This window comes from Caretta caretta, chromosome 7, assembly GCF_965140235.1.
Source record: "Caretta caretta isolate rCarCar2 chromosome 7, rCarCar1.hap1, whole genome shotgun sequence".
In the NCBI taxonomy this organism is placed as follows: domain Eukaryota; kingdom Metazoa; phylum Chordata; order Testudines; family Cheloniidae; genus Caretta; species Caretta caretta.
This window is the reverse complement of record NC_134212.1, coordinates 95,380,138-95,406,585: the sequence shown is the minus strand read 5'-3', so window position 1 is coordinate 95,406,585 and position 26,448 is coordinate 95,380,138. Positions and strand designations below refer to the sequence as shown.

General features: G+C 43.6%; 1 protein-coding gene across 1 annotated transcript in view; it reads right to left on the bottom strand.

Annotated features, from left to right (window-relative positions):
- The window catches only part of CC2D2B (coiled-coil and C2 domain containing 2B), a 122,014-nt gene that overhangs the window by 52,133 nt on the left and 43,433 nt on the right, over positions 1-26,448 (bottom strand). The window contains exons 14-21 of the mRNA XM_075130971.1: positions 23,451-23,548; positions 21,131-21,271; positions 19,367-19,499; positions 18,906-19,027; positions 18,187-18,364; positions 15,383-15,533; positions 2,143-2,290; positions 1,669-1,807 (exon numbers count right to left, since the gene is read on the bottom strand). Coding sequence (XP_074987072.1) covers positions 1,669-1,807; positions 2,143-2,290; positions 15,383-15,533; positions 18,187-18,364; positions 18,906-19,027; positions 19,367-19,499; positions 21,131-21,271; positions 23,451-23,548 — 1,110 coding nt within the window. The remainder of the gene's footprint in view (positions 1-1,668; positions 1,808-2,142; positions 2,291-15,382; positions 15,534-18,186; positions 18,365-18,905; positions 19,028-19,366; positions 19,500-21,130; positions 21,272-23,450; positions 23,549-26,448) is intronic.

Below are 26,448 nucleotides of genomic sequence, written 5' to 3'. Positions count from 1 at the left end.
TAGTTAGTTGTAAGATTCAGCTGTCCCTCACAGCCGGATTAGGCTGTGGTTTTGATTACTGTAGCCACTAAGAGGTTATACATCTCCAATTTCTCAAGACCAAATTTGTAGGTAAAAGAAATCTTGTCTGAGATTATAGTTAAGGACCTAATACAAAACTCAGTGAAGTCGCCGGAAAGACTATCATTGACTTCAGTGGTCTTTGGATTGGGCTCATTCATAGTTATTTATATCTCAGCATCATTTCAGACTTATTCTTGAATATGCTTAAGCATTGGTATGTTTAGCAGTTTTTTTGTTATTCTTTCAACCCTAGTTCAATTCTCATTTTCTCTTTGTATGTAGCCCATTACTAGTGTAAGATGATAAATATTTTTTTCTGTTTGCCCTAGATGCTTTGCTAGAAGTATATTTTGTAAAATATTACACAGAGAAACAGAGTCTAAAATGACTACCTTTGAAGCAGTCTACTCAGTATCTACAAAGGGATCAAGGGAGACAACCCTTAGCCTTTAAAAAACTTTAAAATGAAAATTAGACTAGAGTTTGTAGCAGTGAAGCCTCTTCTCACTTTTGAAAAATTCCCCAAATTGCACAGTGAAGTCAGCTGTTCAGACAGTGATCAGAAGTCATTACATGGACTCTAGAATAAGTCCATAGATCCCCAGTAATTTTCAGCTATTATCATTGCACCACTTTTGACCACCACCTGGTTAATCTCTACAACTACTACTGAGCAGCTGTAGGATTACCTAACCCAGTGCTTCTCAAGCTATCTGATGTGGGGGACCGGCAATTTTTTTTTCCAATGTGCGCACAGACCAGCAGCTGATGGCTCGCGGACTGGCACCACTTTGAGTAGCACTGACCTAACCAAGAGCAGTGTCTCTCTAGTAGGACAGCTCCTGTTTCCATGCATAAAGTTAACTTCCTTCTGAATCCTTGAGATCCACAGAGTGAATGAAGTAGGGAAAACCCTGTGAGGCTCCCCCTATCAGTGTGTTTTCCTCACCCCTAATCCTTCCACAGATTTTGTGCTTCCTATCTCAAATGATGTACTGAAATGACAAGACTTGAAACAGAAACAAAGAATAAAATTCATGACACAAGATGACTGCAAATTGTTTTATTAATTTGCTCTCCTGGGCTTCACCATCATTTGTTTTAATAGAATCAAAGATTGATGATCTAAGTCTGCTGCAGTTCATGTAAACAATGGGGTAAGATTCATAGTGTGGTATGACACCAGAAGGAAGAATGACCAGAAAGAGTTCAGAGCAAGTGACCAAAGTTAGGGAAAGGGAAAAGGATATGAGAGGAAGAAAAGGAGAGGGGGTAACTATCTGATTCAAGTAGAATCTACAACAAAAATAGGCTCACTTATAATTAGTGAGCAACAATTTCATCTTGTTGCTCCAAGTAAATACATAAATTATTCAGCTTTGCTCCCACTTCTTTTGGCATCTTCAGAAATCTTGAAAGTAGTCTTACAGTTCAGTCCCATATTATTTATAACCTTGGAGCCAAAGATCTCCTGTGAAAAATGTTTTAGTAGTCAATATCTAGAAATTCCCTAACTCCTGTCATGTTAGACTCAATACATATTTTCTTCTAGAAGCAATTATAAATTATTACAAATTCCTAATACTGAACTCTGCTAAACATTACCATAATGAATTCCATCAAATCTGAATACTCAGGGTCATTAGGATCAATCTTGACTTCTTTGGCCCATTCAGTAAGTTTCTGTTGGTCAGTGAACCACAGGAGTCCAGTAGCTATTTCTGCATTTATGTTTCTTGGCACACTAAAAAGGAATGCAAGACTTTCACTTATTTTGTCATACATTAGCTCCTATATACTATAACACACACAATGGTTTAGCAAACATTGCCAATTCTCACAGACATCATCAGGTTCAGTCTTATTCTAAGTCATGACTACAAGAAATACAGAGATTGAAACACCCAAGAAATCTGCAGAAAATAGGTTAACTATGCTCTACAGTAAATTACCATTGTACAGAACACCTTGCCATAAAGCAAATGATATTTTAGCATAACTTTTCCCATAGTATTAAACATGAGATGCTATTTAGTGAAAACCGTGGCAATCTTATAGAAATATAAGATTTATTATTACCTGTAACAAGCAGAGATTATTTTCTGAGATTCAGGGGCTAACGGAATTCCTCCCTCATCGACTGCCCAGGATAAGGAATACATTAGTTTTCCTGATGTCAACAGATACACCTCTTCAGTTTCATTTTCATCCAGAAGAAAAGGTACATCTGTAAATTAAAAGTTGTTGGAAAAAAATTAATCAGTATAATTAAATTTAAATTTCCATCTAGTTCAGCTTTTTCCAAGCTTTTGAAAGTTGAGATCTTCAGAAAAATGAACCCAAGTACACAGATCCTTCAACCCTGCCATTTCTTGTTAAAGGTCTACCCATCTTAATTTATACATCTTCCACACCCCATTGACTAGTTTTTCACACCCACATCCCAAGACTTCTTTAGGATATAAGCACGTACTTAAGTGAATTCAGTACTTTCCTGAATCAGGATGGTTTCTTGATCTGGGGCCTAAAGGAGGAGAGCCATTCATCCCCCAGATCTTCCGGAGTATGTACAGTTCCTTAGCAGATCTAGCAAAAATTTCAGACAGGCAGTTTGTGATCTGCTGGAGTGAGGAATTGAGTGGGAGGGAATTCTGAAAAAACATGCCTAGTCCCAATCCTTATGAGACCTTCTTTATGGGTTCTTGGACTTGGTGTCCAGATTCTGAGTCAGAGCGTAGCTCCTTCCTCAGAACCATGGCTCACTAGGCCAGTCACAAAAACTTGAAATGAAAATGGCAAAACCATTGTGTTATACTTTCTCAGTGTGCCCAGGTCTGTGAGTTACCCTTGTTACCACCCCCTGCCTCAGCAAGAGAGAGATTTGCTGGTGCTAAACTGAGTCACAGATTCCTGTCACCCCAGTCTGTTAGCCATCCCAGTCAAACTTCTCAGGACCCCTTAGATTTAGCTGGGATGAAATGAAGAGTGTAGGTATCTTTTGAAAATGTTTGGTTCTACCAAGGTAGAAAGCCAGTGTCTTTCTAACATCTAAGGTATGAAAACGGGTCTCCTGTAGGGCCTTATGCAGTTTTGGAAAAAACACTGGTAGATGAATGGACTGGTTAAGATTAAACTCTGATAGAACCTTAGGTAAGAATTTAGGGTGTGGGCATAAAGAGACTTTTTCCATGAAGAACACCACAAAGAAGGGGATCTGCCATCCAGGCCCTAATCCTCCCAACCCTATAGGCCAAAATGATAGCTAGTAAAAAGGGCGTCTTCACAGATAAATGGAGCAGAGAGCAGGTTGGTATTGGTTCAAATGGAGGTCTCATGAGGTATTTAAGTACCAGGTTAGGGTCAGAAGTCAGAGTGGGGTCCCTAACCTGGGGGCAGATTCCCCATTCCATTAATGACACAGGGTGAGCAAATATGAAGAACCCATCAACTAGAGGATGAAAGGCTGACATTGCAGCCAAGTGGATATTAATCAAGATAACTGATAACTCCGATTTCTTTAGATCCAACAGGTTTTCCAGGATAACTGACAGTAACACAGATTCAGGCACAAGATGGCAATGGAAACACCAGTGGAAGAATCTCTTCCATTTCTGCAGGTAAGTAATTTGGATTGACTCCTTTCTACTGTTCAGTAGTATCTCTTGCACTTCTGCAGAACAGGAGGATTATAACCTTACAAACCATTGAGGAACCACACCCTGGGACAAAAGAACCCTTAGGCCAGAGTGAAGCACATAACCCACATCCTGGGAGAGGAAATGAGTAATGGTCAGAAACTTGAATGGCAGTTGGACACATAGCTGAAGAAGGTAAGGGTACCAAGCCTGTCTCAGCCAGGTCAGTACTAGAAGGATAACCCTGGATTTGTCCTGTCTGATCTTATTCATCACAAGTGTTGGTGTTAACAGTGCTGGAGGAAACTCATAGAACAGACCTTTTGTCCAAGACAGGAGAAAGATGTCTCCCAAAGAGTGGTGGCCCTGACTTCCTCATGAGCAGAACGGAAGACACTTCTTGTTCCTGGAGGTGATAAAGAGATCCATCTCTGAAAGTTCCCACCTTTGGAATATTCTGTGGAGAATCTGAGAGTATAACTCCCATTTGCAGTCCTGGTTGTGGTGTTTTGTATACCTGGGAGGTAGATAGCTGAAATTTGGATCTGATGGCTATACACCAGTTCTACAGTTTCATAGCTTTGGGGCACAGGGAGGGAGATCTTCCTTCTCCCTGCTTGTTGATTTCCACATTTCTGTCATGACCCTAATTTATTTGCCCCAATGAGGGGTAGGAAATGAAAGCAGGCATTCCTGACTGCCCTAAGTTCCAACACGTTGAGGTGGAGACTGGTTTCCAGAGGTGTCCATCTGCCCTGAGTCATGAGGGCATTGAGGTGAACTCCTCTTCACAAAAGTGATGTATCCATTGTCAGTTAAAGCTGGAGTTGGCTGAATGAAAGGAATGACTGCACTGCCATTCAGTTGATTTTTCCACCAGGCTAGGGAGTTCCTCACCTGGAGAGAAAACTTGATCTGCCTGTCCAGAGTATCTCTGGCTGGTGAATAGATCATTCTAAGCCAGCCCTGGAAGCAGCAGAGGCATAGCCTTGCATGATCGGTCCCAAAGGTACAAGCTGCCATGTGTCCCAAGAGTTTCTTATTGTAGTTTGAGGACTTCCCTGCGTAACCCTGACCAGACCTGACAAAGTTATGAATCTGTCCATGGGAAGGTAGGCCCCTGGCTGCCAACAAATCAAAGAAAACCCGTATTAGCAGTATTTTTTGTATGAGAGTTAATATGGATTTTTTTATACATTTATCTGGAGACCCCATTCCTTGAAAAAAGAGCTGTTTGAGTGGAAGACAGCATTGCCTTGTAGGATTGGTTTTGAGTAGCTAGTCACTGAGGTACACGAAGACTAGAATTGCTTCTCATCAGAGGTAAGCAGTCACTATTGCCAGGACCTTTGAGAATACCCTTGTGGCCAAAGAAAGGCTGGATGGAAGAATTCACTATTGAAAATGATTCTGGCCTATAGTAAAACATAGGTATTTAACGTGTGATGGCTGTAACACTATATGGAAATACGCATCTTGTAGGTCAAGGGTCAAAAACAAAATTTACTTCCTCTAGCGAAGGAATTATAGCTGCCAGAGTCACCATCTTGAACTTTGGAGGCTTTACACATTTGCTTAGTAGTTTTAGATCCAATATTGTCTCCATCCTCTTTTGGCACAAGGAAATACTTTGAATAACACCCTTTCCATTTGTGAGGAGTGGGACTAGCTCTATTGCTCCTAATTGAAGGAGAGAGTCCAGTTCTTGTTTCAATAAAAGCTTGTGAGAAAGGTCCCTGAAGAGGGACAGGGAAAGAGAGGGAGGGACATAAAGTGGTTATAGCTTGATGTTATAACCTGTATGATGCTGTAATGGCATCGGCACCTGCCTCTTGTGAGCACCCCTTTCTGGCCGATATATGCCTGCAATCACTCTGTTTTGAATGGGGCGGCACCCACCTCTCACGGGAACCCCCTTTTGGTCAGGTCTGAGCTTCTTCTGTTCTTACAATGGGGTGGCACCTGCCTCTCGCGAGTGCCCTCACCCCCCCCCCCTCAGCCTTTTGTTCTTTCGGCCTGTCTTTGGTGACTCGGCAGACACACTATTCCCCCCTTCCAGTGTATACAGTCTACAGTTCTTGCTCACAGCCCTGGTATGGGGCAATAGCACCAAGGCTTCCTTCCTGGAGGCACTGCATTCTTTAACAGCCCAACAGGAGCCCATCTTGATACCCTCAGTTGGTGTCCTCTTGGCAGCCCTCGCCTGGCCTCAGTCTTCAACTAGACCAGCAGGGCCCCATCACGGTATAATCGCCTGGTCTGGCTAGGTTCTGGACTCAATCCCCTGGGCTCAGCCTGCCTGCATTGACCTGTCCGCGGTCCAGTTGCTCTTCCAGCCAGCCAGGCACCCAGGCCTCCTTCTTCAAGCTTCAGGCAACAACTGAAGCAGGGGGTTGGACTAGATGACCTCCTGAGGTCCCTTCCAATCCTGATATTCTATGATTCTATGATTCTACGAACTGACTGCTCTGCTTCTGCTGCTTCCTTTTACATGGCCCTTCTGGCCCCTGACTGGTTGCTCTAGAAGCCTCTCTGGTTGGCTGCTTCCTCTGCAGCCACTCTAGGCTGCCAGGAGGACTTCTCCTCTGTTCTTTTCTGGGGCGGGGTAAGGCAGGGCTATGAGGCCTCCAGCAGGGGGTTCTTATACCTAGTCCACCCCATTATACACCTCCCCTTTCAGACAGGATTGGGGCAGTGGTTCTTCCCTCGGTCCTTTTCTGCCCCCCTTCAGTCAGGGCATACTCTTTTTCTTGCCCCTGTCAGTCAGGGCCTTTTCTCCCAGGTCTCTCTTACCTATAGAGCATTCAAGAGTCCTTTCAGTACACCTTTTGGCCTCTGCCTCTGGCTTTACACAATAAAACAGTTAAAATCTTGCCTGTTGTTTCCGTGGCTGCCTTTGCCTCAGTTGTTTTACTGCCTCTCCACAGCCCTTGTGGATCAGGGTCGGTCTGAAGATCCTCACTCCTGGTACCATAGTATAATAGAGTTGGTACCCGACACTCACAAGCACCCTCTCTCTGGCCGATATCTGCCTGCTCTCACTCAGTTTTGAATGGGGCAGAGGACTGTCCAATTCCAACCTCCCTATGTAATAGTGCTGGTGGGCTAGTGAATCGCTACTGATAAGCAGCCCTGGGATGTGTAGAAGCACCATGTACAGAAATAGAAAAGACTTAACCAGAAGTCTTCTTCATCCTCCTCAGTATCCTCCAACTGGGGGACAACAGTGAAAAAGCATGGAGAGTCCTGTAGAACCGGAAGACAATGGTAATCTGGAAATCAGTGTCTCAAGTACCCAGAGGCACTCAGTACACATGAGCAATGGGAACTCTGGTTCATCCATCATAAACAAGCCCTTAATTCTTGTGGTACTAAGTAAGGATTTGGTACCAACTTGGTCGCCGAAGAAGGCTGTATCACTGACTGGGAATATACCGACACTGTGATTTGCCTGGTACCACAGGTGCTGAGTGGGTAGGTACTGATGGTGGGGCTATGTGAGAAGATAACTGTTTGGAGTGCTTCTCCATGCCCACCTTGTCCCTCGTAGACAGTACCAGAACCCTATCAGAGATGTGTTTCTCTTCAGAGCTCCAGGACTTTCCAGCCCCGCTAGTACAGGAGGAGTCTTTTGCCTCTACGCTACTGAGCCAAGAGGTCGAGGCATCTGAGACTGTGAATCTAGCAGAGGACTGGGGCCATTTAAGAACGAGCTCCTTATGATGAGAGTGTCCGAGTGCCTCTTCTTCAAAGCTTTCTCTGAAGTTTCCATAGCCTTCCTTTTCTTAAGGAAAACCAGCACTAAGGCTAAGGGGCCATTTGATCTATCCAGAGACAGATGTACTGGGCTGAGTGGGGGTGGAGGGATCTCCTGACCTGACTCAGAAGCATGTAAAAGGGAGTACTCCATCATGAATAGTCTCAGTTCCCAGTTTAATCACACTGTTCTTCCTTGCCCTGGATGTGAGGGCCAGTCAGAAGTTGTACTTCTGGGAGATGTGAGACTTCCTCAAACAAATATACTAGGAATGGGTGTCACTAACAAACAGGAGAGGCAAGCCAGGCACACCATATCAGGAGAATAAGACTCCCCAAAGGGAGAGAAAGGAAACAAATCAATCTTCTTACTACTTATATCTAACTAACTAACTAACTATAAACTATCTACTAACAATGAAACTACACTAAGCTAATCCTAAACAACCAACCATAAGAAACTGTATATGAGATAGACGAGGCATGCTCAAAGTAGACATGCTAAGGCTCCGTCTCAGGCTGAGATGGTTGATTAGGAACATAGAATGGTTCACCGGGCAGCCCTGTCTGGCCTCGGTAAATGGCACAAGGATTCACAGAATGCATGTGCAGGCTGAACAGATGCTGCTAACATAAAATCTCCGATCAAGGACTCAAGAGGTGCACGTGCACCTGAAGTGGAGCAACCATAGGGACACTGCTCAAAGAGGCCAAACTTCTTATGTGTTTCTCTCAGTGAGGTATTAATCAAACTGGATAAGTAGAGAAAGAAGCATCAAACAGCAGGAAAACCCTGGATGGTGAATGGTCATCATTTTGCCTGTGAGAACAAATGAAGAGGAACCACCAAGTGTCTGTGTCATGGCAGAGTGAGCTCCGGAAATGGTATTTCAAAGGAAGGTCTAAGTGTTAGAGTAATGCAAAGTGCTTTCACTCTGACACAACTCTGAGAAATACTAAATACAGTAACTCCTTGCTTAACGTTGTTATGTTCCTGAAATACGCGACTTTAAGCAAAATGATGTTAAGCAAATCCAATTTCCCCATAAGAATTAATGTAAACTTTAGGTTCCAGGGAAATTTTTTCACCAGACAAAAAAACTATATATATATATATATATATATATATATATATATTGTGTATGTGTGTGTGTATAAGTTTTCAACAAACAATTTAATACTGTACACAGCAATGACGATTGTGAAGCTTGGTTGAGGTGGTGAAGTCAGAGGGTGGAAGAGGGTGGGATATTTCCCAGGAAATGCCTTATTGCTAAATGATGAACTAGCATTCGGCTGAGCCCTCAAGGGTTAACACATTGTTGTTAATGTAGCCTCACACTCTACAAGGCAGCACGAATGGAGGGAGGGGAGACAGAATGGCAGACAGAGACAGAGACTACATCCTGTGTGTGTGAGAGAGAGAGATGCGCATTGCCCCTTTAAGTACACTGAGCCCTGGTCTACACTAGGAGTTTAGGTCGAATTTAGCAGCGTTAAATCGATTTAACCCTGAACCCATCCACATGACAAAGCCCTTTTTTTTGACTTAAAGGGCTCTTAAAATCAATTTCCTTATTCCATCCCCAACAAGGGGATTAACGCTGAAATTGGCCTTGCCGGGTCGAATTTGGGGTACTATGGATGTAATTAGACGGTATTGGCCTCTGGGAGCTATGCCAGAGTGCTCTGGACAGCACTCTCAACTCAGATGCACTGGCCAGGTAGACAGGAAAAGGCCTGCGAACTTTTGAATTTCATTTTCTGTTTGGCCAGCATGGCAAGCTGCAGGTAACCATGCAGAGCTCATCAGCAGAGGTGACCATGCAGAGCTCATCAGCAGAGGTGACCATGATGGAGTCCCAGAATCACAAAAGAGCTCCAGCATGGACCAAATGGGAGGTACGGGATCTGATCACTGTATGGGGAGAGGAATCCGTGCTATCAGAACTCCGTTCCAGTTTTCAAAATGCCAAAACATTTGTCAAAATCTCCCAGGGCATGAAGGACAGAGGCCATAACAGGGACCTGAAGCAGTGCCGTGTGAAACTTAAGGAGCTGAGGCAAGCCTACCAGAAAACCAGAGAGGCAAACGGCCACTCCGGGTCAGAGCCCAAAACATGCCGCTTCTATGATGAGCTGCATGCCATTTTAGGGGGTTCAGCCACCACTACCCCAACCGTGTTGTTTGACCCCTTCAACAGAGATGGAGGCAACACTGAAGCAGGTTTTGGGGACGAGGAAGATGATGATGATGAGGTTACAGATAGCTCACAGCAAGCAAGCAGAGAAACCGGTTTTCCTGACAGCCAGGAACTGTTTCTCACTCTGGACCTGGAGCCAGTACCCCCCGAACCCACCCAAGGCTGCCTCCCGGACCTGCCAGGCAGAGAAGGGACCTCTGGTGAGTGTGCCGTTTTAAAAACTATACATGGCTTAAAAGCAAGCGTGTTTAATGATTAATTTGCCCTGGCATTTGCGCCTCTCCTGGATGTACTCCCAAAGCCTTTGTAAAATGTTTCTGAGGAGGGCAGCCTTATTCCGTCCACCATGGTAGGACACTTTACCATGCCAGGCCAGTAGCACGTAGTCGGAAATCATTGTAGAACAAAGCATTGCAGTGTATGTTTGCTGGATTTCAAACAACATCCATTCTTTATCTCTCTGTGTTATCCTCAGGAGAGTGATATCATTCATGGTCACCTGGTTGAAATAGGGTGCATTTCTGAAGGGGACATTCAGAGGTGGCTGTTCCTGCTGGGCTGTTTGCCTGTGGCTGAACAGAAATGTTCCCCGCTGTTACCCACGGGGAGGTAGGATGGGGTTAGCCAGGCGGTGGGGAGGAAGCAAAATGCAATCTTGTAACGAAAGCACGTGTTATGTATGTAATGTTAACAGCAAGGTTTACCGTGAAAGAGTGTACCCATTGTTCTATAAAACGTATCTTTTTAAATACCACTGTCCCTTTTTTTTCCTCCACCAGCTGCATGTGTTTCAAGGATCACAGGATCTTCTCCTTCCCAGAGGCTAGTGAAGATTAGAAGGCAAAAAATCGCACTTGCGATTAAATATTCTCTGAGCTCATTCTGTCCTCCCACACTGACAGAGCACAGACAAATGCGTGGAGGCAGACAATGTCAGAGTGCAGGAAAGCACAAAATGACCGGTAGGAGAGGTGGCGGGCTGAAGAGAGGGCTAAAGTTGAAAGGCGGCGGCAGCAGCATGATGAAAGGAGGCAGGATTCAATGCTGAGGCTGCTGGACGATCAAATTAATATGCTCCAGTGTACGGTTGAGCTGCAGGAAATGCAGCAGGAGCACAGATGGCTGCTACAGCCCCTGTGTAACCAACCACCCTCCTCCCCAAGTTCCATAGTCTCCTCACCCAGATGCCCAAGAACATGGTGGGGGGGCCTCCGGCCAACCAGCCACTCCACCACAGAGGATTGCCCAAAAAACAGAAGGCTGGCATTCAATAAGTTTTAAAGTGCTGTGTGGCCTTGTCCTTCCCTCCTCCACCACCCCTCCTGGGCTATCTTGGCAGTTATCCCCCTATTTGTGTGATGAATGAATAAAGAATGCATGAATGTGAAGCAACAATGACTTTATTGCCTCTGCAAGCGGTGATCGAAGGAAGGAGGGGAGGGTGGTTAGCTTACAGGGAAGTAGAGTGAACCAAGGGGCGGGGGGGTTCATCAAGGAGAAACAAACAGAACTTTCACACCGTAGCCTGGCCAGTCATGAAACTGGTTTTCAAAGCTTCTCTGATGCGCATCGCGCCCTCCTGTGCTCTTCTAACCGCCCTGGTGTCAGGCTGCGCATAACCAGCAGCCAGGCGATTTGCCTCAACCTTCCACCCCGCCATAAACATCTCCCCCGTACTCTCACAGATATTGTGGAGAGCACAGCAAGCAGTAATAACAGTGGGAATACTGGTTTCGCTGAGGTCTAACTGAGTCAGTAAACTGCGCCAGCGCGCTTTTAAATGTCCAAATGCACATTCTACCACCATTCTGCACTTGCTCAGCCTGTAGTTGAACAGCTCCTGACTACTGTCTAGGCTGCCTGTGTATGGCTTCATGAGCCATGGCATTAAGGGATAGGCTGGGTCCCCAAGGATACATATAGGCATTTCAACATCCCCAACGGTTATTTTCTGGTCTGGGAATAAAGTGCCTTCCTGCAGCTTTTGAAACAGGCCAGAGTTCCTGAAGATGCGAGCGTCATGTACCTTTCCCGGCCATCCCACGTTGATGTTGGTGAAATGTCCCTTGTGATCCACCAGTGCTTGCAGCACTATCGAAAAGTACCCCTTGCGGTTTATGTACTCGCCGGATTGGTGCTCCCGTGCCAAGATAGGGATATGGGTTCCATCTATGGCCCCACCACAGTTAGGGAATCCCATTGCAGCAAAGCCATCCACTATGACCTGCACATTTCCCAGGATCACTACCCTTGATATCAGCAGATCTTTGATTGCATTGGCTACTTGCATCACAGCAGCCCCCCACAGTAGATTTGCCCACTCCAAATTGATTCCCAACTGACCGGTAGCTGTCTGGAATTGCAAGGCACTCGCTTCTCAACTGTGAGGGCTGCTCTCATCTTGGTATTCATGTGCCTCAGGGCAGGGGAAAGCAAGTTCCATGAAAGTGCCCTTATGCATGCGAAAGTTTCACGGCCACTGGGAATCATCCCAGACCTGCAACACTGTGCGGTCCCACCAGTCTGTGCTTGTTTCCCGGGCCCAGAATCGGCATTCCACCGCATGAACCTGCCCCATTAGCACCATGATTCCCACATTGCCAGGGCCCGTGCTTTGAGAGAAGTCTGTGTCCATATCCTCATCACTCTCATCACCGCACTGACGTCACCTACTCGCCCGGTTTCGCTTTGCCAGGTTCTGCTGCTGCATATACTGCTGGATAATGTGCGTGGTGTTTAATGTGCTCCTAATTGCCAAAGTGATCTGAGCGGACTCCATGCTTGCCGTGGTATGGCGTCAGCACATAAAAAAGGCGCGGAATGATTGCTGTTGCTCTGACGGAGAGAGGGGCAACTGACGACATGGCTTACAGGGTTGGCTTACAGGGAATTAAAATCAACAAAGGGGGTGGCTTTACATCAAGGAATTAGAAAAAGAACTGTTACACAGAATGGTCCCCTCAAGGATTGAACTCAAAACCCTGGGTTTTGCAGGCGAATGCTCAACCCACTGAGCTATCCCTCCCCCTGGTATTTCAGACAGGACTGAATCTCCATTAAACTTTTCAAGGTGTCCCTGACAGAACTCACCAAAACGATTGTCGGCCATTGATTTCACGGGTGGGGGGGGAGCAAATGAATACAAAACAAATCTGGTGTATTTCTTGTTTTGATCCACTCCATCTATCTTTTACATCTTTGGCTGGCAGCAGACAGTGCAATAGGACTACTAGCCATCCTCATCTCCCACCTGCTCGCCATAAGATGGTACAATAGGACTGCTGGCAGGACTAAAGAGAATGAGTTGGTCGAATCACTCCTAATTTAGTTCCTGCACCCATGTCTGCCCAGGCGGCCAGGAGCACCTCGGACATGATGACGATGGTTATCAGGCCTATTGCACCGTCTGCTGCCACAAGGCAATGGGTTGTTGCTGCTGTGTAGCAATGCAGTACCACGTCTGCCAGCACCCAGGATACACAGGGTGACAGTGAGCTGAGCGGGCTCCATGCTTGCCATGGTATGGCATCTACACAGGTAACTCAGGAAAAAAGGCGTGAAACGATTGTCTGCCGTTGCTTTCACGGAGGGAGGGAGAGCGGGCCTGACAACATGTACCCAGAACCACCTGCAACAATGTTTTTTGCCCCATCAGGAATTGGGATCTCAACCCAGAATTCCAATGGGCAACGGAGACTGCGGGAACTGTGGGATAGCTACCCACAGTGCAACACTCTGGAAGTCAACGCTAGCCTCGGTACTGTGGAAGCACTCCGCTGAGTTAATGCACTTAATGCACTTAGAGCATTTTGTGTGGGGACACACACAATCGACTATATAAAAACGATTTCTAAAAAACTGACTTCTATAAATTTGACCTAATTTCGTAGTGTAGACATACCCTGACTCCATTCTAAGTACATTGCCTTTAAAAAGATCAGGAAGTTGAGATAGTAGCTGCAGCCAGCAAGCTCTCTATGTCCTGTCCCCACCCTGCTCTATATGGAGAAGGGGTGAGTGGGGTGTGACATTATGAGTATAATATAATATCTCATTGAAAGGTGACAGGGCCAGGAAGAGTTAATTAACTCACAGACTGACCTGATCCATGGCCAAACTTTAAAGACGGGTTAGGAAGATACGTAAACGATTAGAGCTTTGAAATGCAAGTCTGCATTGTTAGAGATAGAAGGGTAGATGTTTGTTCAGATCTTGTGATGTAAGCAAACAAGTCTTGTCTACTGCTATTGCTTTGATTCAAAGATCAAAAAAGGAGTATTAACATTTAGGAAGACACTTGAGTGAAATTGTATTATTGTCAATATATCTCTTTGAAGGTTGTGGTAACCTGTAGCTGAACTGTTTAATGGATAAATTACCCTGTAATAATTGCCATGATGTTTAGGAGAAGAAAAGTTAAGCCTATTGTTTTCTCAGGCCAAAAGGCTGCTGGAAATGTATAAAAACCTTGGGACACGATCCTTCTTCATCTCAGATCTGCTTTGGGTTTCAAGAGGGGGAAACCTTAAGCCATAAGGATTGAGAACCCCAGTCACTGACTGGAGTCACCCTGAATATGGACATTGGACTATAACCTATGGACTATTTCTGAAAGGACTTTTGGCAACTATAAGCTCATCTCTGCTATGTATCTGAACCTCAAGAGTTGAATTCAAGTCTCTATGTATATTGATCTTTTCACCAACACTCTCTCTCTCTCTTTTCTTTTTTAATAAATTTTAGTTTAGTTAATAAGAATTGACTATAAGTGTGTATTTTGCGTAACATCTAGGTTATCATTGGACCTGGGTCTGGGGCTTGGTCCTTTGGGATCAGGGGCTTGGTCCTTTGGGATCAGGAGAACCTTTTCTTTTATATGATTAAATAAGATTTTCAGAATTTATCATCATATGCTTGACATGTGTGTCTGGATGGAGGCCTGAGGCTGGGTGCTTTAAGGGAACTGCATTATGTGGACTTCTGAGTAATCAGTGAGGTACTACAGAAGCTGTTTTGTGCTGGCTTGGTAAATCTAAGCATTGGAATATCCACCAGCATTTGGGGTTTGTTTACCCCATTCTGTTTGCAGTTCACCCTGATTGAGTGACCTCAGCTGGCTCCCACGGGCAGCACCGTCACAAGGGAGCAGGAGTAGGGAGGAGGGGGACACCCTGACATTAGTCCCCCTCTTCTCCCCTCCCCCGTACAGCAAGCAGGAGGCTCCCGGAGCAGCTCCAAGGCAGAGGGCAGGAGCAGCACATGGCAGTGGGGGGAGGGACAGCTGGCAATTGATAGCCTGCTGGGTGGCTGACGCACAGGGAATTTAAGGGAGCGGGGAGCTGATAAGGGAGCTGATAGGGGGGCTGTTGGTTCACCCTGGTTCCAAGCCCCCACCAGCTAGGTGCAACGGGCTGCTCTTCCTGCAAGCAGTGGACAAACCAGGCCGCTGCCAACTTTAAATAAGCATGTTCCCTAATTGATCAGCAACGTAACAACATAAACGTAAACCGGGATGACTTTAAGTGAGGAGTTACTGTATTACCACAGGTTTGGTGTAAGAGGTCAGGAGGAAGGAGGCCAAACAGTACTCCGTGAGGAGACTATCAACTCTTCTTCAAGCATCATTCAAAGAATTTAGACTTAAGAACTCAGTCTAGCAGTGCACTATACTCCTAACAGACCACTAAGCCAGGCTCAAATCTTTTTCACATATAAGTAACTTACTGCTTCCCACTTCTCCATTTATGGGTTTAACTTGCTGGTCACAGCTAAATTCCGCCTGTTCCAATACACCTTTGCTTTTCAGTACAGTATTGTCAGGAATAGGTAAATATATTTTGGCCAGCACGTTTGTCCTTTTAGCTGATTCACAAATCTAAAAATAAAACAATTTGTGCCAGTGGCGGATTTAGAGTTGGTGTGGCCCTGTGCTCAGCTTCATTTCTGGGGCCTCTCCTTGGGACCCAGCCAAAAAAAGAACATTCTCTCTGATCTCCCGCACACCCCCAATTTTCATTCTTTTTTTCTTCATCCTCCTCCTATAAGTAATAGGAAGTAAATGAAAATAAAGTGAGATACCTTGATTGTTTTTGTAGTTTAACTTACTTTTCCACAGACCACTTGAAAATCGCTGAGGGTCTCGGCAGACCACATAATTATGTTTCCAAATATTGTTTGTACCGTTAGCTAACTACTGTAAAGCACTTTGGATAAAAGCGCTTAATAAAAAAAAAAGTAAAGAAGTGTTGGGGTGTGGGGTCTGGCCAGGACATAGGGTGCGGGAGGGGGCTCAGGGCTGGGGATGCAGGGTCTGGGAGGAAGTTACGGTGCAGGAGCAGGCGGGGGGTTGGGGTGCAGGGTCTGGCCAGGAGTTAGGGTATGGGAGGGGGCCCAGGACTAGGACAGGAGGTTGGGGTGTGGAGTGCTTACCTGTGGCAGCTCCTGTTTAGTGCGAGGGGTGCAGGTGGGGATGCAGGAGTCAGGGAGGGCAAGGTGTGTGTGAGAGGGGTGCAGGAATCAGGGCTGGGAGTATGTGAGGGGGGTGCAGGAGTCAGAGCTGGGGGTATGTGAGGGGGGTGCAGGAGCTCCCATTTGGTGCTCAGGGTGGGGGTGCAGATTTGGGGGGGTGCAGGAGTCAGGGAGGGCAGGGGGCTGGGTGTGTGTGAGGGGGTGCAGGAGTCAGGACAGGAGACGGGGGAGTGTGCTGGGGTTGTGGGGGTGCTCCCAGGCCCCTGCCCTGAACGGCTCATGGCGGGGTGGAGAGGGTATGTGCAGGGGGAGTGCGGGGGCCGTGCCTTTGCTCTGCCCTACCCCTATTCCACCTCTTCCCCAAGGTCCTACCCCCGCCTCTTTTCTGCCTCCTCCCCCTACCACCTGGAGCGACCTGACCACCGGCAAACAGCTGTTTGGCAGTGGGGGCAGCACTGGGAGGGACGGGGGAAAAGTGGCATGCTCAGGGGAGGAGATGGGAGATTGGTTGCTGGTGGGGGCGAAGCCTGCAGCAGGAGCCCCAGGAGCCGGCAGGACCAAGCTTCTGCCCCCGCAGCTGCCCAGCTCTAGGGCTCCCTGTCATTGGGGGGTCCTGTGCCAGGGCACCCTGTCTTTCACTGTAAATCTGCCTCTGATTTGTGCTGTAGTTAAGATGATGTGTCAAAAAAGAACAAGTTCCAGCAAAAAGATTCTGAAAGAAGCACCTCACAATCTTTAAAAAAATTCTCTTAACACCCCGTGTGGTACTATTATACCCATTTGTAAGAACTAAGGCACAGAGTGACTAAGTGTTTCGAGCCTAAGATCACACAGTAAGTCTATGGCAATGGAGCGAACTGAACTTGAATCTCACAAGTCCCTAGCATCCTAAGTACTGGGCCATGTTCCTGTCAAACAATAGCCTGTTTGTACAGGCATACATATATTCTGCAATTGTAACTTGGTCAGCTGTTTTTGAAAATTTGGTGCAGTATTTTGTATGTTAATTTTATAAAGATAAACTATAACATGACAGAAAACACAAACATTAAGGGGCCAATCCAATTTCCATTAGTCAGATTTTTAATGCCAGAAATGACCATTAGATCATATATAGTCTATATAACACATGCCATATGATTTCATATAGCTACCCCTGAATTGAGCCCAATAATTGTGTTTGACTAACGCATATCTTCCAGAAAGGCTTCCAGTCTTGATATGAAGACATCAAGACATGGAATATCTCCCAATTCCCTTGATAATTTGTTCCAATGGTTAGTCAATATCTAACTGTTAAAAATGTGTGGCTTATATCTATTTTGAATTTCCATCGGGCTTCAGCTTCCAGTTATTGGTTCTTGTTATGCCTTTCTCTGCTTAGATTAGAGCTCTTCAATATGCAGTATTTTCTCCCCATGAAGGTACTTAGACATTGAGCTCTTCAAGAACCTCTCTGTCAGGCCTTATTTCCAGCCCTAAAACCATTTTTGTGGCTCTTTTCTGAACCGTTTCCAATTTTTCAACATTCTTTCAAAAATGTAGACACTAGAACTGGATGCAATATTCCAGGATAAGGCTCACCAATGCAGTATACCGCGGTAAAATCACCTCGTTCTGCTCACTACTCCTCTGTTTATATCACCAAGAATCATATTAGCCCTTTCTGAAATCTGTCAGTTAGCCAATTCCGAATCCATTTAACATGAGCCTTATTGATATTGCGGAATGTTCTCAGACTTTTGCAAGGCATTATACATCTACACAGCTACTTTTAATCAACCAAAGTTGCAATTTCATCAAAAAATATTAGGTTTGTTTGACAGGACCTATTTCCCATAAAACTATGACTGACATTAATTATATTCCCATCCTTTAATTCTTTAGTGACTGAATCCTGCTATCAGCTTTGCCATTATTCTGTCCAGGACCGGTGTCAGGCTAACTGACTTATAGCTACCCATCAATATGAGTCTTCACTTGGATTTTAATGCAAGTTAGGGATCAGACCTAAAACATGGCACAGAAATGAAGTACAAAAGTAAATTACGTTACTATACCTCCAATCGAAGAGATTCGGGCCAATTTAATAACTGAATACTAAAAATTTGCTGAAACATTACTCTAAAATCCATCTGTAGGGGAGCTACTGAAGTGCAAGAGACTTGTTTTTCATTGTAAAATATTTTAATAAAATACTGTTGCCGCTGAACTTTGGCTCTTCTCTTCTGTTCATACCTACAAATTACCAAATAGAATACAGATTTAATTAATTCTAAATAATCAAACTCAGAGTAACAAACTGGTGACTAATTGCAACAGTTACTGTAGCATCACAAAAACACAAAAGCTTAGCATATCGGTTAATTTCAAGGGAATACAAATCATGCACATTTGCCATCAAAGATTAATATTGAGTACATAGTAAAGAGATATTTAGCCTACATTTCTGAAAAGACCCATGCGTGTGTTCAACTTTACACACCTTGAGCAGTCCCATTGACTTCTCATTGCATAAGATTAAGCATGTGCATAAATCCTTGCAGGTTGATGGCATTAATATGTTAAATTTTATTTTAATATAAGATTTACTTTTTTTTAAAAAACCACCAAACGTGTAATTTTTTAATTTAAATGAACTATTTTGAAACTATTTACTTTCAAATTTTAATACACTAATTTCTAAGGATATGTGAAATTAAAACAATACATATCATCATTATTCTACCTTAGCAGAGAAATAAATATACAGTATTGCAATTTAATAATTACAACTTACATGGGACACTTCGACATTGCTGTTATTTCTGCAGTCAAAGTGAGATGTGGTATGAAAAAAGGTTCTTTTATCTCTGCAAGTTGTGCTGAACTCGCCAATGGAGGAGCTGAATCCAAACATCCCTAGAAACCAGTATCAGTATTTTAACTGTTTATAACATTTTTTTTATAGCACAAGCATTAATTTCCTACATTCAAATTGGTTATCATAAGATCTCTATAAAATATGGCTAAGTTCCTTTGGTCCCTTTGAAAACCTCTGCCTAAATTTTCACTGGATCTGGGACATTTACAGCATCACCTCGATTTCCACAATTCTAAAGCAAATGCTTTATCTAGCAAACCAAGGAGCACTACACTGCTCTCATAAAAGTGAGTGACAAAACTCTCATTAGCAACAATGTGAGAAGGATCAGGCACACAATATTTATTATTTTAAAACCTGTCTCATAATGTAAGTACCTTCTGTTTTCCCCAGGTCTGTGAAATATCGTCAGGGTTATCGATATCTTCTCCCTCCATCCCACTGTCTTTTTTAGCATCTTGTGCTAATCCTGCCTTATATGCATCCTCATCATTTTTCTTTGTCAGCCTTCTTCAAACATGGATACAAAACATTTAAATTTTATAATTAGAAAAATGTAGCGATAGTAGTTAGATCACACACTATAATCTTCCAATGTAGAACAAATACTTCAAAGTGTTACCTCACAATACACCAGATTTGAACCTAGTGGAAGTTATCAATAAGATTATGAATTTAAAACAGCCATTTTGTAATTATTTGCCTTAGTTAGAATGTTTGGGGAGGAGGATGTCTACATCAAGTGCAAAACCCATACGTTTTGTTTTGTTAATGTCTTTTCAAGATACTGATGCTCAATACTTGTATTTGAACCTCTTAAAATCAGTTTTCATTACAATAAAATAATTACAGAATTACAAAATTTACAATAGGAAATTTGTAAGGACTGATAGAGAATAATCAATCAAAATTTTAGGCTGTACCTTAACTAACCACAACCCTAATTTATAAGAGAGCTAGGAAAATATGGATCTAAGAACAACACTATAAGTACACTACATTCACCAAATAAATGTCCTTTTCCAAAACTGTATTCCACATAAACCTGGTTATGAAACACATGCAGTTTTGATTGACTGCAGCTTTCTAAATGTACTAATAGAAAGTCCATTTCAATTAATGAAATGTCAGAACACAGAAAATACAGTATTAGTTGCACTAGATAAGGACATCTAGAATGAAGGGCCATCTACCCAACACACCACCAGTACAATCAGACTCTGTGGGAATTCTCATCTAGGGAACTTAGGGTTAGAGTCCTCCCCTCAAATCCAAGAAGTCTGGGTGCTAACTAAACAGGTCCCACTCTCTCCAATAGTCACCCAACCCTCTCTATAGTGGTAGGCCATCCGCTCCAAATGCCTACCAACTTCACTATGAGAATCATTTTCGACTTTGACCCAATGAAAGCAGGATGGAAAAGACACCCCCCCACCCACTCCTCAGAACACCTAAAACACAATCACTGGACAGTGTCAACTGATATTTGTCCTTCACAGGCATCCTACCCTTAAGGTGCCAGATTTGGCTCAGAACAGAATATCATGGAGGCACATAATGCATTTGGAGGCCTCTGTGCTGTCCAAATGACAGCATGAGAACCAGCCTAACCTCAAACCAACACAGGAAAATCAATAGGCTCCAACACAGCTCTCTCCAACAGCCCCTAGCAACAGCTATTCCAGCCTAAGAACTGGAATGGTGTATATGGCCCCTCTGATGGTATTTGAAATACTGCATCCAGCTACATTTTTATAAAGTATCTTTGAAAAATTGTATTGAGAATTTACAGTTCCTAATTTTACATCTTGGCTGGGAAGAGACTCTCCTCTTATGTCTGGAACAGATCAGACGAGCACCCAGAAAGCAGACAGAGTCTCAGTTGACTGAATAGCTTATTCCACTATGCAACTGCTCTTCTAGTTCAAAAGTTCGGTACTTAATATCTAAACTTTTCCTTTCTTTTCATTATCACCAATGTTAATACTTATAAGTATATATTTTAGAAAAAATATTTGTAGTTATTACAGTATACAAAATATACTCTCTGTAATATGTAGGCGATCTTTAATTGGCCATTTCAATATAATTCCTTTACACAGAAATAAAGACATTTCAAAGACACTCTGACACAAACTTACTTTTGAAACTGTAATTTTACAGGTGTACTTGTATAGTTTTGCTGTCTACGTACAGATTTTATTTGTTTCCAGACTTTTAACATACTATGTATTAAAGAAATATCTTTTTGGTGTTCTAGGTCATACAATTTCTTGGTATCTCTGCAATAAAAGCATACAACAAAAAGATAATCTAATTCTCTGATAACAAAATCAGACAGTAATGATTTTATCTGGGTCTATAATCAAGTTTTAAATAGAACACTTATATTTAAAATAAAAGGAGTATTTGTGGCACCTTAGAGACTTAGTCTCTAAGGTGCCACAAGTACTCCTTTTCTTTTTGCGAATACAGACTAACACGGCTGTTACTCTGAAACCTATATTTAAAATAGTTTATTAAAATCTGCATATTCATTTTCCATCGATTCTTTGCATGTACACTAGCAGATTTTTTTCAGATACAGCACACAGCAATGTGAATTTGGTCCTTTGAATGCATTAAGTGGGAAAGGGAAGAAAAATATGCAAGAACAGTATGCAAGTTTTCTACAATACAAAAAGATTTACTGTACAAATCTGAAAGAAGAGTCTGGCATGGTGACTAATTAATATGAGAATAAAATGAGACACCACATCCTATTCTCTACATTTGTTCCTTAAAATTCTGTCAGTGACCCATAATTACTGAGGTGAGGACTGAACAAAGGTACCCTGAGATTCTGGTTTGTAGATATTCAGGCAGAAATTTGTTAAACTGTCAGACTTGCCTGCTTAGTATCTTGCGTGTTACATAGGAGATTAAAAGAATAAGATTGCTTTGTTGTGGTATTACTTTCTGCCTAATAGCCTCTGTATAAATATCAACTATTTTTGTTTAGTGGTGGCCTCAAACCAAAACTGTAGAACCAAATGGCCCATAAATTCTGGGGAGGTTCTGATATGGATCCAAGTACTTTGCAGGTTGAGCCCATAGCTCCTTTTGCCTCTCATGATTTGGTGGGCATGTAAGCCTCTTTTCACTACACAAACTGTAGAAAAAATATCTAAAAAGAAACTAAATTCCTGTATTATTAGATGCAAATAATAAAGACTCTTCTGGAGTCTTGTTACTTAGACTGGAACACATGCTCTAGGACCCCATAAGGTGGGAGGGTCCCAGAGCTCAGGCTGCAGCCTGAGCCCAAACACCTATGAACCTGAATCAGCTGGCACAGGCCAGCCGCGGGTGTCTAATTGCAGTGTAGACATACCCAAGTTGGTATACAGCCCTGGGCCTGTGTTAAGAGTAGGAGAATTGTAGAATTCCACCAAGAGAAGTGAAGGCACCAAGCCTGGCACCTGTGTGGGTACACTCAGAGAACCCAGAGAAGCATCACAGCTATAGCTAGCTAAGCCTTGAACAGTGACCCCTGTTGCCCTTACCCATGCAAGTAGTTCCACAGACTTCAATAGGATTACTTGCATAAGGAAAAAGAATACCTAATATGTAAATTGAATTTCTGATGCATGATATAGCTAAATATATTGTTAAATACATCAAACAACTCTGTTATATCCAATTTCCACATTCGCCTTAACAACAAAAACTTTATATTATAATTTGCATATCAGACAACTTTCTTGCTTCCAGTAAACGAACACTTTCCAGTTACTTGAAAGAGGCTGTTCTACAGCACAGCATCGTTCCAAAGACAAGCCATCTGGTGCTTTATGGCATGTGTTTGAAATGTACTGTTTGTCTAAAATATAAGCTTCTTGGAGTAAGGTCTGTGTATTTTTCTAGGTTTTGTACAGTGCTGAGCATGCTGTTATCATCTAATAATAAAAATTTTAAATGTACTATCCTATGAGACTTTCACCATTATAACCGCTACTGTGCATCAGCTACTGCAGAAAAGTCACGTAATGTATTTTTTCTTCTGTCTCTCTGTGGGAAAAGAAGTTAAATTAGTCATGACAAATGCTGGGAATGGGAAAAATGGAAAATATTGGAAATGTGGACGTGTCAAGTTAAGGTCAGGAACTGTATGAAAATTTTTTTTTTAATTTAAAATTAAACCAAATATAAGTAACTCCAAAATCTATTTCAGCAGCCTTTTACCATCAATATTTAAAAACAAATCCAGAAGCTTATGTACAGTTCTTATAAAAAAGGTAGTAGTTGTGTGTTTAGAAAATAGTGCAGTATTACAATAGTTATGCTTATTAAAATGGATGTTTACTAAGGAATTCTCAGGAGTAGACTGAATAGACATGTAAGTTGTCAAAAGAAAACTCAGAACTGACAGTTGCACAGTGTAGTTGTAATATGCTTGGTTCTTTTCAATAATTACATTACCTTATTTGCCATTGGTAGTCCTCTAAAGTTTTCCTGCTCAGTTGGCTTGCTTCCAAACCACTTTCTACTATTTTGGTAGCATTTATTAATGCTTTAAGCTGTAATAAAAATCCCATACACTGTTTTGAAAAAGTTAAAAACTTTTCAGCTGATTAGCGTTAAGTTCCTACTGCATTCGGCAAAACTAATACAAAAATTAGTGTATTATGCTGATGAAATACCAAACATAATCATACCTAAAAGGTACAAAGAAATCCATTAAAGATGAAATGGCAGCTTTACCTTTACTTTTTCTGATTTTTGTACTGTTAATTCAGACCCTTTTGATCAGTTTTTGTATTCAATTTTCAGTGCTACGAAAAACTATAAAATGTAGATTATTTATCGGCGAATCCAAAATGTCATTTTCAAGTCTCTCTCAAAGATGTGTATTTTGGCAACTTTGTTTTTTAAAAAAATATTAACAGGGAGATCAAAAGGCTTGGGAGTAGTAAACACCATTCTTACCCTGGTATGATTAAGAAGCAACTACATGAGTGGAAATTTGAATTTCTAGCACTTTGAAGGTTTTCCACATAAGTGTAGTATGGTTATAGCCTGGTACTTTTGTTAGTAAAGGTAAAGGGCCAGATTGTGAGTCCCTTAGCCACAATGGTGAGTAGAATAGTTCTATGGAAGTCAATATTAAGGGGCTCACAATCTGGTTCTGGGTAAACAACATCAAATATGCATCTGAATCACAGGATATTTACTTAGAGAGACTTGACTTTCTAGTATATTGGGAGACTGAACCTTTGCAACCAAATTAAGAGGTATTTTTTCATCATTTTGATCAGTGAACATTTGCATACAAAGCTTCTATTAATAGTAATTAAATATTAACAGCATTAATAGTCAAACAGAGAATATACCTCTATTTTTCTTAAATGAGCTTTTAGGGTAAAGATCTATATTATCTTTTCTTATTTAATTATGAAATGTTCAGTGTCACATAAGCCAATGACCCAATACATCTGAATTAGCTTGAAAAAATGTTTTATAGTGCAAAGATTTAGAAACACCAGTTGGCAAAATGAGCTGCTAACTACAGGTATAGCCATGTTGCGGAGTGTCTCAATTATTCCCATGAACGCAAAAATAATTGTTGCCAGCCAATTATGCGTCTCCCCTAGACTGTACCTCTCCCCTCTCTTCTCTTATCCCTCCCAGTCTTTACCCCTTATCCTGCCCTGTCACCACATCGCACCTCACCCTTCTGATTCTTCCCTTCTCTTTTGTACTTCCGGGGTGCCAGTGTAAGCGGGGGAATAGTCCCGCTTTTGTGGGAAACTTTCCTGGCTTCTGCACTACCCCAGTGAAGTGGGCTAGCGAAAGGATTTGAGTCCTCGCTCCCACTTCCTTTACCGAGAGGCCTCCCTGCCCTTGAGGACTCCCCTTCCACTCTCCTGTCTGACAAAGTCCTTGTAACCCCAACAAGGCTGGGCCCAGGATTCCTGGGAGGCTCGACCCCAACCCTGCTGTGGTCACCGAGGACGGGGGCTAGGGTGTCCCCACTCCAAGGTACTCTCTCTGCAGTGGGCACTTCTCTGACCCACTGATCATTAGGTACAATTTAAAGCAAATGCAAGTTATTTAATCAACAATTAATTTTAAAAAGAGTAAGGAAAAATGGGAAAGGTTAAAGGAAACACATCACCCTGCTCTGTGACAGGGAACATCACAAACAGTGTCTCTGGAATGTCAGGGCAGTTCACAGTCTGTTCCTTGTAAGTCCCAGGCCTCCTTCTAAGGCTCTGGCTGTGCTGCAGGGATGCTGTGGGCTGGACACTCGCTCTGGTGGTGGCCACACGCTCTCCGTCTCTAGGTGGCAGGACCCTTCTTCCCAGCATTCCCCCACCCTTTCAGGGTTACCAATCCCCCCCACGAGTCTGGCCTGCAGAGCCTCCTGGCTGAGGCCTATCCGTGCTGGGCCCGCTGCCCAGGGTCCCCCCTTGCTCTCCCCAGCTGCTCACGACATCTGGCTCCGGATTGCTCCAGCCCCAGCTCCACTCTGCCTCAGCAAGGCTGCTACTCTGCCTCCAGCTCCCTGGGCTGCTTCTCTGGCCTCTCTGGCTCTGGTTGCTACAGCTCTCCTCCCAGGACAGGTGTGCTCTGCAGGCTGCTTCTGTGACTCTGCTCCCAGCACTGACCTGCTTCATGGGCTGCTTTTCTGGCCCCTCTGGCTCTGATTGCTGCAGCTCTCCTCCCAGGGCAAGTCTGCTCTCCCTTGTCTGTGCCTCTGGCTTTGGGGCTGCAGCTCTGCTCCCAGGACAGGGTCTGCTCTCTCTGGGCTGCTTTTCTGGTCCCTCTGGATCTGGCACAGCTCTACTCCCCAGCTCAGCTTGGGCCCCTGATTTCTCCTTTGCTCGGCCCCACTCTGTCTGACCCAGACAATTCCAGCTCACACAGAGGACAGGACCTCCCTGGCCTCCTGACTCCCTGATTAGCCTGCCCACCCTGTCATTCAGGCTGACCTGGAGCACTGGCCTCTCCCCATTGTTCCTGGACCTGTCAGTCTCAGGGTCCTGATTCCCCATTGACCTTTCCCCCTTTTAGTACTGGGAGCTAGCAACTAAAACACCCCCACTGAATGTTAGTAATGGGGCAACAGTCCCCATACATCAGCAAGGGGAGAACTGAGAGCACAGAAGAGACAATCTTCCAGCTCTCAAGCTCTACATCACAGTGGTCCCCAGTGACTGGGAAAAGCAATAGCAGGTAGAATCCTGGTCAGCCCCTGTATCCCTGGGCTGGAGTACATTCCGTGCAGATAGAATCTTCTGAGAATTTAAGTGCAAGCCTCCAACGAGACTCTACTGAGCATATACACACAGTGATCTACAGAGACTTATACACTTGGCTAAATTTACGTGGATTTTTACAGGGACAGCAAAAGGCACCTTTCTGAATCCAGGGTGACCTCTACACTGCTCCAAAGTTTGGACATGCTAGTTTCTCA